Consider the following 16,116-nt stretch of genomic DNA (forward strand, 5'->3'; position numbering starts at 1 on the left):
AAGACAGGATAAATAAATTGTGAGAAAAGACAAATGAGAAGCTAATTTGTATTTTTTTCTAGGACTCCTCACTGAAGGATTTAAACATACAATCTGGAGACACATTTGTAATTACAGAGGGAAGACTTCCACCCAAGGTAGGTATTTACCATATCTGTCTATATCTGACACTGCTTGTAAATATATAATTTCCTTTCATATATTGTATCATTTTTATAGGGATTTCTAAAGTTACCTGTTTGGTTGTACTGTCCACAAATGGAACAGAATTCTGTCAATCATGTCTTCAGTTCCCGAGGAGCCCTGCAGATATCTCAATCGGGGGGTAAGAGACAAATAGATGGTATGTCCTAGTAGTTCCTGATGACCTGCTAAGTGGGTGTTTCTTGCTTGCATTAGCTTGCATGCCTTAAAACACATTAGGCTTTAATTAAAAGCGAACAGATAAGAATAAAGCTTCTTTTTTTAACGCAAGTAAGTTATTTTTAGTTGAGCCCAATAATATTTGAAAACTGCAGTTTCGTGGCTAAACAAATCCTTATCGTTTGTGTATCAAGCATAATGCATTAAAGTGGAATTCCACCCAAAAGTGTAACTTCCGCTTTAAGCATTCCTCGCCCCCTTACATGCCACATTTGGCATGTCATTTTTTGGGTGGGGGGGAGTGGGTACCTAGTTTTGACAGGTACCCAGCTCCCACTTCCTGCTCTCGCTGCCTTGGTGACTCTTCCTCTCCCCCTCCCTCTCTGCAATCTTCTGGGACATATCACAGGTCCAGGAAGATTGCCTGGCCACTAAGACAGAGTAGTGCGACTCGCACATGCTCAGTGTGCACCCGGCTGTGAAGCCGCAAGCTGTCAGTCGGGTGCCCACACTTGCAATGATGGAGCCACGGAGAGGAGGGGGAGAGGAGCAAAGCTTTGAGTGGTTGCATCGCTGAACCGTGGGGCAGATGAGTGTCTGTTTATTAAAAGGCAGCAGCTGCACATTTTGTAGCTGCTGACTTTTAATAAACTTACAAATGAGTGGAACTCCGCTTTAAGCAATTTGAAAAGGGCACTTTCAAAAACTCAAAAGGCATCCAAAACACATTAAAGCAGAGTTCCACTCGTTTGTAAGTTTTTATGCAAAAAAGTGTAGCTGCCGACCCTTACCTGTCCCACGGTCTGGTGATGTGGCCGCCCGAAGTCTCACTCCTCTCCGCAGCACTGTCATTGCAAGTGTGGGCACCCGGCTGTGACAGCTTGTGGCTTCACAGCCGGGTGCATACTGCGCATGCACGAGTCACGCTGCACTCTTAGTTGGTTAGGCAATCTTCTGGGACCTGTGACATGTCCCAGAAGATTGCAGAGAGGGAGAGGGGGAGTCACCTAGGCAGCGAGGTGTCAGGAGCAGGAAGGGGGCTGGGTGCCTGTTGAAACTAGGTACCCCCCCCCCCAAAGCGAAAGTTCCACTTTTACTTTAAATAGTAAAATGCAGGTCCCAAAATAATTATTTTTTTTCAAAGCTCTGCTACACAGCACATCAGTGTGAACAGGCATATGTGTATAAAAACAATGAGTTTTTTCTTATGCCCATGCATTGCCTTGTGCTGGAAAATTCAGCAAATTGCATAACAACAAATCTGCTGTGAATGAGCCATTAAAGAGAAACTAAATGGCCATATAGGAAGTCCTTGCAAAATTTGACTTTGGAAATCGTTTTATTACGATAATTCAATAATTGTATTTCAGCTCCATCTGCTATCGCTAGAAGCACCAGGCAGGACTGTCCTCTTTCACCCCTCCTGTTTGCCCCAACAATAGAGCCTTTGGCAGAAATACTACGCTTTGACTCCAGTATTTCTTGTCTATTTATCAATGGGTTAGAGGAAAATACCATATGGTATGGGATTGCCCGGTTATACATAACTTTTGGTCTGCAGTTACAGATTTTACTGAGCAAAAAAGAATTCTGTTTGGCTGCATGTCCAGTAAAATCACCTTTATTTCAGCAAGTCCATAAAAACACAAATAGAGTGGGACAGCATCGCCAGCTAACGCATTTCACGCTTCATTAGCGCTTAGTCACAGCTAAGCTAATGAAGTGTGATATGCGTTAGCTGATGATGCTGTTCCCCTCTTTTTGTGTTTTTGGACATGTTTTTATGGACTTTCTAAAATAAAGGTGATTTTACTGGACGTACGGCCAACCAAAATTCTTTTTTGCTCATTGGAATCCGTGATGCACAGGGCCAGCACCTGGTCTGTGTGTTAGTGGAGGTGGAGATGCGAGACTGACCTAGAGCAGTGTTCACACATCTATAGAGATATTACTGGTTCTGTGCTCCAGCTACCTAATATATGTAACCCTTCCCAGTGTTTACTGAGGTATCTGGATGAGGATGCTCTAACTGCACAAAGCTTCTAAGAAAATCATAGGTTTGCACTATTGCGTGTGCTTCTGGCCATAGAGGGATCGAATATTGGGCGGTCCCTGCTGAACTGGCCAAGATTTGATACATCTATGGCTGGCTTAAGTCTAATGTAAACTGCACTGTGCTTGATTAGCAGCAGTAATCAAGGTGATTCAAGCCAACATTGTGGTGTGGTTTTTAGTACAGCTTTTAGGGTACTAGTTTATCATGAAAGGGGAGAAACAACAAATATATTGGGGGAAAGCAAATAGCAGATAAGTATGAGATGAAAAGGCAAGCAGGTGCTTTAGTTTTGATTTTATTCATGTAGTCCTGGAATCCACCTTGACGTTGTTTATCAGATTCATGAATCTCAGCTTTCTTTTTCTTCCTTTTCACATGTATGCATCTATTTCTTTCATAGATGCTTCTTCTCTATTTCTTTCATAGATGCTTCTTCTCTATTTCTTTCATAGATGCTTCTTCTCTATTTATTTCATAGATGCTTCCTCTCATGAAGAGCCAGACTCTGAATATTCTTTTGTGGGTCATATAGAGATATCCAAAGAGGCTTCTCTTCAAGAGCTTAAACTTCAGGTTTGTGTATAAGACCAATACCTAGGTACTTTTGTGCATTGTGACATTATGCTATATTTTGTGTTCAACACCAGTTTTTTCCTTATGCCTAAGGAGTATGAATTGTCTGTAGGCATGGCAATGTAAGTGCCTTTGTTCTCTCTATGCAGGTTATGACTCTACCACTTTTTGATGCCCTTGGCGTTCCTTCTCCTGATTTTCTCCGTGTCTGGACTTTAGAAAACAAACGGTTGGCAAAAATATTGCGCTTCAATAAACTGCAGATCAGGTGCTTAATTATCACTTCATTTATACTTGTTCCATCGTAATAATACATGCCCTTTTTAATCTGGGCACTTTTTCATAGAAGGTAAGAAGATGGAATTTGTTAGGCTTATTACCCTATAAATTGCAGAGTGCAGTTAAAGTTGATAATGACTATGCAAAACAAAAACAACCACATTAAAAAAAAAGGTTATCTGAAAAAATAATGTAGTTGTGGTGCCATATACTGCTATTTATACACATCTAAACAAAACAAAAAGAAATCTTATCCATAAAAGTGGGAGTCATTAGGCAAGAATGTTGTACTGTTGTGTGTAAATTTATTACTTTAACCCTTTCGCTGCCAGAGACGTGTTTTTTTTTTTTTGCACACATGTTTAAAAAATCATTTTAGGCCTAAAAAATCATTTAGACCCCTAAACATATATTTTCTGACATATATTTTCTAATCATTTAGACCCCTAAACATATATTTTTTCTAGGGAATAAAATAGTAGTAGTTCCAATTTTTTAGTTCATATGTTATTACCGCAGAGGTTTAGGAAATGCAACATTTCAGTAAAAAACACATTAAAGTGAATTATGGAGCAAACAAACGCAATAAACTACCCAGAATTTTGGTAAAATATAAAAGATGAGGTTGTGCTGAGTAAATAGATACCCAGCATGTCAAACCTTAAAATTGTCCCCCCCCCCCGTGAAATTGCTACAAACTTCAGCACCCTATATTTTTTATAGGCAACACTTCAAAAGCTCCCTATAGGTATCGGTTTAGTGTTATGGAGAGGGTGTTAGAGTTATTGCTCTCACTTTATATATTTTTTTGTCATCACGTAGAGAACAAAAAGTCCCCTATGTGATTATTTTTAGGTGACAGGTTCTCTATAATGAGACATGCAGGGTCCAAAAGACCCTGCATGTCTCCTTTTGGACTCCACTGAGTGTTTTGCAGTGTGGATCGCATTGCAAAACATCCTTTCCCAGCTAAACTAGCCTGGGACACTGAAAGGCTGATGTGGAAGTGATGTCATAGACATCGCTTTCTGGGTTTCAACATAAAGGGAAGGAGAGCGGATGTTTGTGCACTCTTCTCCTTCCCCTTCAGCCGCCAGCACCTGCCATATCGCCCCCAGGCCCGCAGGTGGGCAAGCAGAGCCCGGAAAACATGGCAGGGCGCCAATACCGGGGATGTGTGTGAGCAATCGGATGGCAGCTCAGCCGACCGAATGCTTTCACCTGACAGGCAGGAGTCTGCCTGTCCGTTTCACACACAATACCAGTGGCTGCAGCCACCGGATTGTTCTGATTCCCCCTGCTGTCAGGTCTGTACGACATACGTACCTGGCAGCGAGAGGGTTAAAGGCAAAGTTCACCTTCACAACAAAGCTGCTTATGCAAGTAAGGGATGTCTGTAGATAAAAACAAACTGTGTAACTTTGACCAAAGTTGAATTATGCCCTTGCTATAGGTGTAGGACATTTAAGTACTGTACCTCCTGAAGCCTGACTGAAAAACCTTCCATCCTGCCTTCTTGCTAAGACGTTGCTAAGACACTCCCAGCTGTTTCTGTTCATATCCACCATTGCAGGAGCGAGCTCTGAAACACTGAGCTTGGAGGTACAGCGTCAGGGGAGAGAGAGCACCCCTGAAAAGGTAGGATGGGGGGACTCCATCACTAGGAGTTTTTTAGTCAGGCTTTGGGAGGTACTTAAATGACCTATACCTTTTATTCAACTTTGGTGAAAGCTGCACAGTTTGTTTTTATCTACAGACACCCCTTTCCTGCATTGGCAGTTTTTGGTAAAGGTGAACTATGCCTTTAAAGAAGGTCTCTGTATTAACAGGTGCTACCTAGAACAGAGTACTGTTTTGTAAGATTATCTTGTTGTTGTTAATCTTGTGTTCTGGAAGTACTTTATTGAACTGGAATTAAAGCGGTAGTAAACCGCTGGAAAAAAAAAAAACCTGCAAGACAATAGCATCATGTGCTAGTATGCATCGCATACTAGCACATTATGAAATATTTACCTTCGAACGAGGCCCCAGCAGCATGTCCGGTCTCCGCTGAGGGATCTGACATGTTCCCTCAGTGTTTCTTCTGGGTTCGCTGGCTCCGGTGCTGTGAGTGGCCGGAGCCCCAATTATGTCACTCCCGTGCATGCACGCGAATCTTCAGAGTGCATGCGCCTCGGACGTCAGCGATTACATGCAAGTTGACTATCTCCTAAACCATACTGGTTTAGGATATATTCATTTTACCTACATGTAAACCTTATTATAGGCTTACCTGTAGGTAAAAATGACCAAGCGGAGGATACAACCACTTTAAGAATAAATCATCTGACTTTAAGGAGTCATAAATGGAAATTTGTAGTAATCTTAGCTGAAATTTATTGTTATTATTGTCCACTTTGATGCTATATATCAGAGATACCCTTGTATTCTGTACTCCACAGCAGTCATGTCCAGAAAGAGGAAGAGGCAGGGTGCACAGCTATAGAAACCCCCCCACTGAAAGTGAGATGCAGTAGATGCTCAGTCCAGGCAGGCGTTATAAATAGGCAATAAATGACAAAGGAGAGCATACAGGCACAATAGTGCCAGCACATGGGCACAAATACAGACAAAGATGGCACCAAATTTAAAGAAACCTCGGTACTCTTGGCTCCCAGCCATGATCATCTGAAGGGTGGCTGACAAGCTCTATATAACCCAAGGGGGATTAAGATAAGAAAATGGGCATTCTGGGCATGATTGTTTTAAAGGGCTTTTGCCCTGTACTCAACGTTGAAACATCTGCAGCCAGGGTCAGCAGGTTACCTGCTCCATCTTGGTTTTGTCTTTAACAATGATCTTACCCCTACAGTTGTCTTCAGAGTCATGGCTCTGCCACTGGCAAACCATGGCCCTAAACCTGTAAATCACTCTGCAACTAACTCCATGTGTTGCGCTACTTGCCAAGGAGAGTGCATGCAGCAGGATTCAATGCATGACAGCAACATTACAGGCTGGGTCTCCCAAGACTCTGCCGAGGAGTCAACTGATCCTGGGAGTAGCAGTAAAAGCTGATGTGGCTATAGCGAAGCAGGAATCTTGATTTTAGAATTTGCTTGGTGGAATATCATTATTCAGTCATACAAAGATAGAGAGAAACCTCATTAGTAAGAATATAAGGGTCTCACAGTAGAGAGAGGAGATTCATTATACTACGATACTAGCAAAAACCGAGGGTAGCTGGGGTGGGAGGGGTTATAAATGTCCCTGCAGCCTTCTTTTCTTTGCCAGTGTCCAATCACTATAAGGTAGCTGCATATAACCCAGTTGTCATTATTGAAGAGCCTTTGCCCAGTACTGTTGTGCTCGGAGAACAAGAAAATAAAAGTAAAGAACAGGACTGTCAACCATAGACTCAAGCATGGAGATTCAAATTGTCAAAAATGCCCACTTGTGAATGCTTGTCTTTAACATAGTGGCAATGTTTTCTGTATAGCTTTAGCAGTCCACTGTATGATTTTTAGCAATAAAAATGTTTTTCTCTGGCTAGTGACCACAAACTGGGAATCAGGACAACACTGTGTGTGGAGCCTCTGCAGGCAGAGGAGTGTCTAGGGTGAGTCTTGTGTTTATGTAACAGCAATAAATTATCTTCTTTATTCCTAGAAGTGCTTTATTTAGAACTGAGTCTGTAGCTTTAACAGCAAACTGCTTAGGTCTCATTAACAAAGTAAACTAAGAACCTTTTTTCTTCTACACGTCACAAGAGAAGTCTATTTCAGAATGGGTTCACACTTGTGCAATCACAGACTGTGATTCGCACCGCATTGCTGTGCAGATGACATGCGATATCTGTGCGATGCAAATTCAACCATACAAACTGTGTGGCTGAAATAGCATTGCATTCCCACCAAAATGAGGCAGGACCCATTTTTTGGTTCATACAGGAATCGGATTGCGTAGGTATTCATACCTATGCGATCCGATTCCTGCACCATTTGACAGTTTGCACTGCAAACCAATCTGGGGGTGTCATTAACTTTTCACTGACACCCCCAGCAGTTGGCAGATGTCAGTGTGAACCAGTGTGTGAAGCGGAACCAACACTGAATCGCAGGGTTTCTCACATCGCACCATTGTGAACCAGGACTTAACCTGTATGTAGGATTAGTAAGATAAATTGAATAAGAAAAGTTAGCAAATAAAGTAGCAAATATATATTACAAGGAACAGGACAACAAAGAAAATCCCTGCAGCACATTGATTAAATGTTTGTTTTCAGTCCCCTGAAGCCACTTCACTTCATTGCCCAGCCAATTGCAGCTCTCTGACATCACCTACAATGCAGGAATTTATTGGCACTTGGCCATCCCACCAGAATATAGTTATTCATTGTTACTTTATATCTATGTTGGGACAAACTCAGCAGAGCTGTAGGCCTGTTTTTGCCTCCTAGGTAACTAACTGGAAGTGACACTCCTTTCATCAACCTCAGTTGACAGGATCTTAGAACTCACATCTGTTCAGTGTGTTTAAAATGGTTCTTCACTCTGCTTGAAAAAAAAACTGTAAAATTCAACAGCTACAAATACTGTAGCTGTTGACTTTTTTAAAAAGAATACTTACCTATCCAAGGATCTGGTGCCATCCTCACCCAGGCTGGTTTTTCACCAGTTTTTGGGTCCCTGGCCCCAGCATGTTTAGTGTGGGAAGCCGGTTGTGACTCCTTGCAGCTTCACAGTTGGTTTCCCACTGCGCATGCGTGAGCCACGCTGCACTGTGTGCATGGTCTGCTGCCTGCTGGGACCTGTGACGTGTCTCAAAAGGCGGCAGGCAGGGAGGGGGGCTGCCAAATTTCAGGAGGAATAACCTAGGCAACCGGAAGTGGGAGACAGTACCCACCAAAACTACCCACTCCCCCCCACGCCCCCCCCCCCACACCAGAAAGAGGAGGGGGGAAGGAGGACATAAATTGGACCTTCCCCTTTAGGGTGAAATGCAACTTTAAGTTACATTGCCATATATCTTTTTTTCTTTTTTTTTTTTTTTATTGTGCATTTTTTTGAAAGGGTATCAAAGATACCTCAAGCAGGATTTTTTTTTTATTTTAACGTACAGCATCTAAAACCAATGTGAATTGGGCCTTACTACAGCTTTTTCTTATGCACAAGTCTTCTTAAAACAGACTCAGATTCAGCAGTGCAAGGACAAGGTCATCCAGTGCCCTGGAAACTGATGTAGAAGTGGATGGGGCCAATAGTAGCACATGCCAAATTTTGTAGCATGCAATGAAATCCAGTGGGGCAAAAAAGTATTTAGTCAGCCACCAATTGTGCAAGTTCTCCCACTTAAAAAGATGAGAGGCCAGTAATTGTAATCATAGGTATACCTCAACTATGAGAGACAAAATGTGGAAACAAATCCAGACAATCACATTGTCTGATTTTTGAAAGAATTTATTTGCAAATTATGGAGGAAAATAAGTATTTTGTCCATATCAAAAGTTCATCTCAATACTTTGTTATATATCCTTTGTTGGCAATGACAGAGGTCAAACATTTTCTGTAAGTCTTCACAAGGTTGTCACACTGTTGCTGGTATGTTGGCCCATTCCTCCATGCAGATCTCCTCTAGAGCAGTGATGTTTTGGGGCTGTCGCTGGGCAACATGGACTTTCAACTCCCTCCAAAGGTTTTTTATAGGGGTTGAGATCTGGAGACTGGCTAGGCCACTCCAGGACCTTGAAATGCTTCTTACGAAGCCATTCCTTCATTGCCCAGGTGGTGTCTTTGGGATCATTGTCATGCTGAAAGACCCAGCCACGTTTCATCTTCAATGCGCTTGCTGATGGGAGGAGTGGCAACAAGTGGTAGTTTTGCACATCAGTACGGTTTTAATCACAAGATTATATTGGCATGGATTCCAGGCCACCAGTACTGAAAAAAGTTATATTTTTATCAGGGAGCTGTAGTGCGGTGTCAACAGCATCACTGGAACTGCTTTTGTCAACTTTAGGTTTGCAATATGAAAAAAATTGTTTGTGCCTGGTTGTTTATACATGCAATATAAATTTTTATAAAGCAACTAGAAAAGTGCAAATTTTAGCAACAACCAGTAACAGCAGCAGCAACCAGACTGATTATTTTGTATTGCTTCAGCACTGAAAAGTTGATTGCCATAAGGCTGAGTTGTCCTGATCTGTGTGAGCTCTCCCTGCTCTGCACCATGATAGTCCAATCTCCTGTCAGCCAATCCTCCTGCACTGAGGAGGTTTGGGGCACTGTCACTTGTAAACAGAAGCCGGCACAGGAAGCTGTCTTCTGCTACAAGCTACAGTGGTGAGTGCAGGGTTAGTACTGGAGGTGGAGGTAGAAAAAAAAAAAAAGCCTTGCTAACAGAAGTGACACTGCCGTCACTTTTGTCAGAGAGTGGCAGGGAGAAGAGAGCATCTGTAGCTCCCAGCATGCTCCCTACTCTACAGGCAGCCTCTACATGGGATTATGTGTCCCTTCTGCTCCCCGGTCCGTCCGTCCCAACCCTGCACGGATTACTCCTTTTTTGATCAGCCGGTGTTGGGGATTCCAACATTCCCATTCTAACGATCAACTTCTGTCGAATGGGGGTGGCCATACATGAATCGAAATTTGGCCAGCCCCTGCTGAACCAGCCAAATTTTGTTCCAGCTGTGGCCAGTTTCAGTCTCTCATCTGCTGCTTCCAATAGTAGTAGGCTAAAGAAATAGCCCCTTCATAATTTGTCCAAAGTCTTTTCCTTGAAAGCCTTGCACATGCATCTATTCTATGCTAATTTAGCTACATCAGGTTCGTGCTTCATTCTCCGGGAGTTAAAAGGGTGGGAAAAGGAAGAAAATATTTGAAACAATTGTTTACATAGCTATTGCATTTCTCATATACCTATAATTATGGCAAACTAGTATACACCTATTACATTAACAATGGTTCACTTCTGTATGGGATGCATTGACACGTGTTTAGGAGGAATAATTCCCTATTTCTTAACGAAAACAAACAATGTATGGATAATGTGTAATAATTTCCTGCTTGATCCCTTAGCCCCCAGGATCTGCTACTGAGAGTCCAGATTTCTGTACCAGGAGAATATCGCTATTTTCCCCCAATGGACATTGCATGGAATATCTCTCGTGGATGTACCTCCTCGGCTCTTCTTCAGAGAATTGCCACCCACTGTGCGCTTTCAGTGGACAAACTGGAGATTGCAAAATACTTTTCAGAGAAACATGAATGGCTCCCAATTTCAAGCTGGGTGAGGCTTTAACCTAGCATGTGGTTTGCTTTATTCTAGATACGCCAAATGGCAAATGTTGTTATAGAATACTATAATACCAATATATATACTCTTAAATTATATACCTTACCAAAGGAGTGTATATAGCTTCATAATGTATAAAGATTTTTATTTTTATTTTTTACAAATTCAGAATTCAGCAATATTCAGAATCCTTATTAATAAGTGTAGCATGCGTCACAAAAAAAGTATCCACAAGCCAACATACAGTGATTTAAACAGACATTGTTTATCTGCTATTGCTCATTATTGTTTTACATTAGACTCAACATGTTTCCAAAAAGAAAAAGAAAAAGAAAGCTGAGAACCTGCAAGGGGCACCATACTATTTGAAGGATGGGGATATAATTGGTGTAAAGGTGAGTAATGTCTGGACTAAGCAATATTTTAATTGGATAAGAATAGTGCTGGTCACGCATTTATTTTATATTTTTTTTAAAAACTAAAGGAATTTTTTGTCTTTTTTGCAATAAGCATTTTTTTCCATTTTAAAAGGTTCCACGCCCTAATTCACTTCTTTTTGTCAATTTGATTTCTAGTTGCAATGTATCACTGGTGCATCATTTTTTAATTATTATTTTTTTTATTTTATTTTTGCATTATTATTACACAATTAAAGTGAAATAAAGACCGGATTATGCTACACCTGCTTCAACCCCATGAATACCAATCTAAACATTTTGCCATCTGCCCTATCCTTTCCTTTAACCTGAAAATAATTTTATATTCAAGAAAGCAATCAAATTTCATTATAATCTGTATGTAAATTGAAAGTGTCAGAATTTAAAAAAAACAGAGCATCTGGTTTGTTTGCAGACATAGTTGGGTGTCAGAACAATTTAATTATTATTTGTATGCGGACAGAGTTTGGTGGAGGTTTGAAAAGATAGAGGCGCGATTAGAAATTTAAATGGAGAAACTTAGATAAGAGGTTTAGGAGTATGGAAATGTTCTTGTTTATGTACGCCCTGTAACTGGGGTGCCTGTGGCCAGTTCTCTTGAGCTTCCTTGTCTGACCTGTTGTGAGATTTATAGGCATTCTACATACATCAACAGAGTTTCACAGCATTATGTTCAAAGTTTAAATTGAGAGTCAAGATTAACAGCCCACCTACCCTAGTGTACTGTGGTAACAAGCAAGTTACTGTGGTTTCATTCTTTCCTATTACACTTGTGTTGCAGTGCACCATGCATTTAAGTGTTCTGTGCTGGAGAAAGTGATACATATATGATTTTTGTCCAGTTATAGTGCATTCAGACGAATAGGCTGCCTTTTAGCAATGTATGTTAACATGCTGCGACAGACCAGGATGGTGTAAATGGGCACTGAAGTGGGAAATAGATTTGAGAGTTTAGACCAGGGTAGTGGCGAAAAGCACTTTCGATGGGTCTGTATATAGATGTAAGCTGGGAAATGTTGTGCTGCAATACATTTTAGCCATGTCCTGTATATATTTTTTACATGTTTTAACAGTTGTGTAATATGCGTTCATTCTTTATAGAAGGTGTATTTTGCTTGAAACTGCAGCAAGCAGATTTTTATCTCATGCACTGCAGTGGTGTATAGCAGAGCTGAAACAACTAATCGATTATGAAATTAATCAATTACAATTTTCATAATCTATTAATCAGCCAGTAACATAATGGGGTTAAAATAAAACTAAAATGAGCCCTTTATAGTACAAAAAAGAGCAAATAGTCGCTACTGTAAGTATTACTTTAACAGTTCTACAGTAAAACAATGAACCCCTTACAGTAGTGATTTATCTGATTTTTTATTTTTTTTTTTGTACTATAAAGGGCTAATTTTAGGTTGTTTTTTTTAAACCCCATTATATGTTACTAAATGTCTTAGACCTGGTTCACATCTGTGTTTTTTGGTGCAGAAACGCACTACAGTTCATATACATGGTTTCCTATGGGACACGTTCACATCTATGCTTTTTTCAGCCACTGCGTATTTGGAAAGGGTCAGGGACTTTTTTTTAACTCAAAACTGTGCTTTTTTGGTTCAATATACTTCAATGGACAAGCTGCAGAAAAGCATGTAATGTGTTTTTGCAGCAATTTGTGGTTTTTTTTTTTTAATCTGCCCAACAACAAATTGGCCAAAAAAAAATGCAAAACCGCAAATCGCCGCAAAATCACATGTGCAAAAATCAAAACGCACAGCAAAAAGTACTGCATAGGTGTGTGTACCGAGCCTTATGCTGGCCACACTGATCAATTTTCAGAAGAGAACATTCAGACGAAAAATCTTTGTATGTTCGCTGAATGAAGGAATGTTGTTTGAAATTTTCACTTGTTTTTAACATTATGTTTTTAAAAATGAATGTAATTTCTGAACGAAAACCACATACACTGTCTGAAAATTCCTTTGACCAAGGAGTTTTCTATTATTTCCAAATTTTCCTGTCACTGTGGTTGAAAAGGAACATCGATTTTACCCCACTAACGATTAGAAAATCGAACGAATGTTCTTAAAATTACATTTTTTTTTTAAAGAAAGACATTGTTTTTTAAATAAAAAAAATGTGATCTCTGAGCCTGATATTTAACAGATTCACCCTTTAATAGTATATACAGTATCTCTCTCCTCTAATAGTATATACAGTATATCTCTCCTCTAATAGGTTATACAGTATATCTCCTCTAATAGTATATACAGTATATCTCTTCTGTCTGTTCTTCTCAGAGTGTATTAGATATTTTGCTCCCTAACCATGTAATTGGTTATTTATATTTACCAGTGCATAGAGATATTTAAGAATAAATTGCCTTTTTTTAACCACTTCAATACCCGCCCATGTACATATGACGTCTGCAGATGGGATCTCCCATCCTGGGCGGGCATCATATGACGTCCTGGGCTTCCTGGCCGCGTCACTCGGGACCCGATTCGTGTGCCCGGAGGCCGTGATGTCCACCGGGCACCCGCAATTACCCGTTAACCGAGCAGGACCGTGCATCTGTGTGTGTAAACACACAGATCCATGTCCTGTCAGAGGAGAGGAGACCGATCATATGATCCCAGTACAGTGGAACACCGATCGGTCTCCTCCCCTTGTGAGTCCCCTCCCCCTACAGTTATAATCACTCCTTAGGACACACAGTTAACCCTTTGATCACCCCCTAGTGTTAACCCCTTCCCTGCCTGTCACATTTATACAGTAATCAATGCATCAATCAATGTAATCAATGCAGTAATTATAGCATGGATCGCTGTATAAATGCCAATGGTCCCAAAATGGTGTCAAAAGTGTCCGCCGCAATATCGCAGCCACGATAAAAATCGCAGATCACCGCCATTACTAGTAAAAAAAAAAAAAAAAAAATTAATAAAAATGCCATAAAACTATTCCTTATATTGTAGACGCTATAACTTTTGCGCAAACCAATAAATATACGCTTATTGCGTTTTTTTGGGTTTTTTTACCAAAAATATGTAGAAGAATACGTATCGGCCTAAACTGAGGAAAATTTTTTTTTTTTTTAAATTTGTGATATTTATTATAGCAAAAAGTAAAAATATTGTGGTTTTTTTTTTTTTCAAACTTATGGCTCTTCTTTTGTTTATAGCGCAAAAAATAACTGCAGAGGTGATCAAATACCACCAAAAGAAAACTCTATTTGTGGGAAAAAAATGATAAAAATTTAATATGGGTACAGCGTCGTATGACTGCGCAATTGTCATTCAAAGCGCGACAGCGCTGAAAACTGAAAATTGGCTTGGGCAGGAAGGGGGTGAAAATGCCCTGTATTGAAGTGGTTAAACTTTACATATTAACTAAATTATACATCACACTTTTTTTTTAAGGTTATAAATCGAAACAATAATCGGCCAACTAATCGATAATGAAAATAATCTTTAGCTGCAGCCCTAGTGTATATGTAACTTTTAAAAGTGTATCTAAAGCCAAAACTGTTTTTTTGCATAGAGAGATGGGGGTAACAACCCATGTCTGTTTGCCCATTAGGGAGATTCATCCTCCATATTAGACCACTGAAAGCGAGGGAAAATCCAGAATCTTAAATTGTCACTTGAGCAGAAGCAGATGGAAGATCTTTCCATGTAGACACCTTTTTAACTGTCCAAGAGGGCATTTGCCTCACTTTGGATAAATTCCTTCTCTTTCATTTTTGTTACTACAGTTTTGACCTTGGTTGTACTTTAATGAGCCTACGGATGAGGAATATTAGTTGAACAGTGTGAAGGAAGCAGCGACATGTTCATCGTATAAAAAAATATGTAAACTGTATTTTTCAGAACCTTCTACTGGATGACAAGATAGACTTCAGCTCAGAGAATGAATACATTGCAAAAGAAAAGCAAAGACAACGTGCAGAAAGCAAGAAAAATATGTAAGGAATTATTTTCTGATTGTTCTCATGCTGACTTCCAGGGGTATAATATATACTGTTATGCAAAAATACCATTGCTCATTGTAAGTTATTAACTGCAATAGCTTTCCATTACAAACAATACCAGCACAATGATTCAGATATTCCTAGATAGGGATACAGTGAAAAACTAGTCAAAGTATATAAAATTTTAAGGGCTCATTCACACCATGCCAATTGAGCTGTGTTGTTCTGCATAAATCAGCACAGACTAAACACAATGGTACATAGAAAGCAAATGTTCTCTCAGTGACACGTTCAAAACTAATCTTAGAAAGAATTATTTTACTGAAAGAGTAGTTGATGCTTGGAATAAACTTCCAGCAGAGGTAGTGAGCCAGTGGCTTCAAAAATGCTTGGGACAAACCTAGATCTATACTTAGATAAAAAAGTTAACGAAAAAAAAAATTAGGTGTTCCTAACTTTCGACAGCAGTTACAGAGTGTTTTTGGAATTTTTATACACAATTTAGGAAACCCCTATATACACTTTGCACAACTCCTATGTAAATTTGACCCACTCTTTTCTCTGACCAAGCCCTCCAGGACTCCCAGCAAGTCAGGTTTTTGAAATTTCTTCTTTCAATAGGAACAGTTGTAGTAACGTATGACCTAGTAATACACATACAATAACCTGTAGAAAATCAAATAGAACCTCTGATAGAAGTATGGGCGTTGCTATTGCTAACTTGTTTTTAAAGGCGAAGGATCAGGGTCGTCACTTGGATCCTAGCGTCATTATTTTGTGAGCCAGTGACCCCGATGAAGCATGCTGGCTGGGCAGTTTAGATTTTTCAGACTTTACTGACTGCATGCTTGTTCCAGAACATTGATTTGTTAGATTGCAACGCCAGGGTTAGGATGACAACCCCCGGAATCTGATTCTTTTAAAAACAAGTCAGCTGTGTTCATGCCCATTTTTCTAATGTATAAAGGTTACGTTTAATGACAAATCTATATTTTATTAAATTTTAAAAGAAAAAGGCATCAAAACAAAGTATCAAGACAGGTAAATGGCAGTATCTATAGAAAAATGGCAATGGGGTAGGTTCTTCCCCACCATGGGTAGGAAAAATTTTACACGATACTATTCAATAAAAAATGTATTTTAAAGTGGACCTGTCATCATTAACTTGACAA

At 39.9% G+C, this 16,116-nt stretch overlaps 1 protein-coding gene across 3 annotated transcripts in view; it reads left to right on the forward strand.

The window, feature by feature from the left end:
* The window catches only part of USP40 (ubiquitin specific peptidase 40), a 142,939-nt gene that overhangs the window by 121,499 nt on the left and 5,324 nt on the right, over positions 1–16,116 (forward strand). For 2 of the 3 annotated variants that reach the window (XM_073633674.1, XM_073633677.1), the window contains 8 exons: positions 63–137; positions 220–343; positions 2,898–2,992; positions 3,142–3,260; positions 6,801–6,866; positions 10,324–10,534; positions 10,840–10,935; positions 14,844–14,938. In XM_073633674.1, the coding sequence (XP_073489775.1) occupies positions 63–137; positions 220–343; positions 2,898–2,992; positions 3,142–3,260; positions 6,801–6,866; positions 10,324–10,534; positions 10,840–10,935; positions 14,844–14,938 (881 nt within the window). The remainder of the gene's footprint in view (positions 1–62; positions 138–219; positions 344–2,897; positions 2,993–3,141; positions 3,261–6,800; positions 6,867–10,323; positions 10,535–10,839; positions 10,936–14,843; positions 14,939–16,116) is intronic. The other variant, XM_073633676.1, reaches the window with a different exon arrangement.

This window comes from Aquarana catesbeiana, linkage group LG06, assembly GCF_042186555.1.
Source record: "Aquarana catesbeiana isolate 2022-GZ linkage group LG06, ASM4218655v1, whole genome shotgun sequence".
Taxonomy (NCBI): domain Eukaryota; kingdom Metazoa; phylum Chordata; class Amphibia; order Anura; family Ranidae; genus Aquarana; species Aquarana catesbeiana.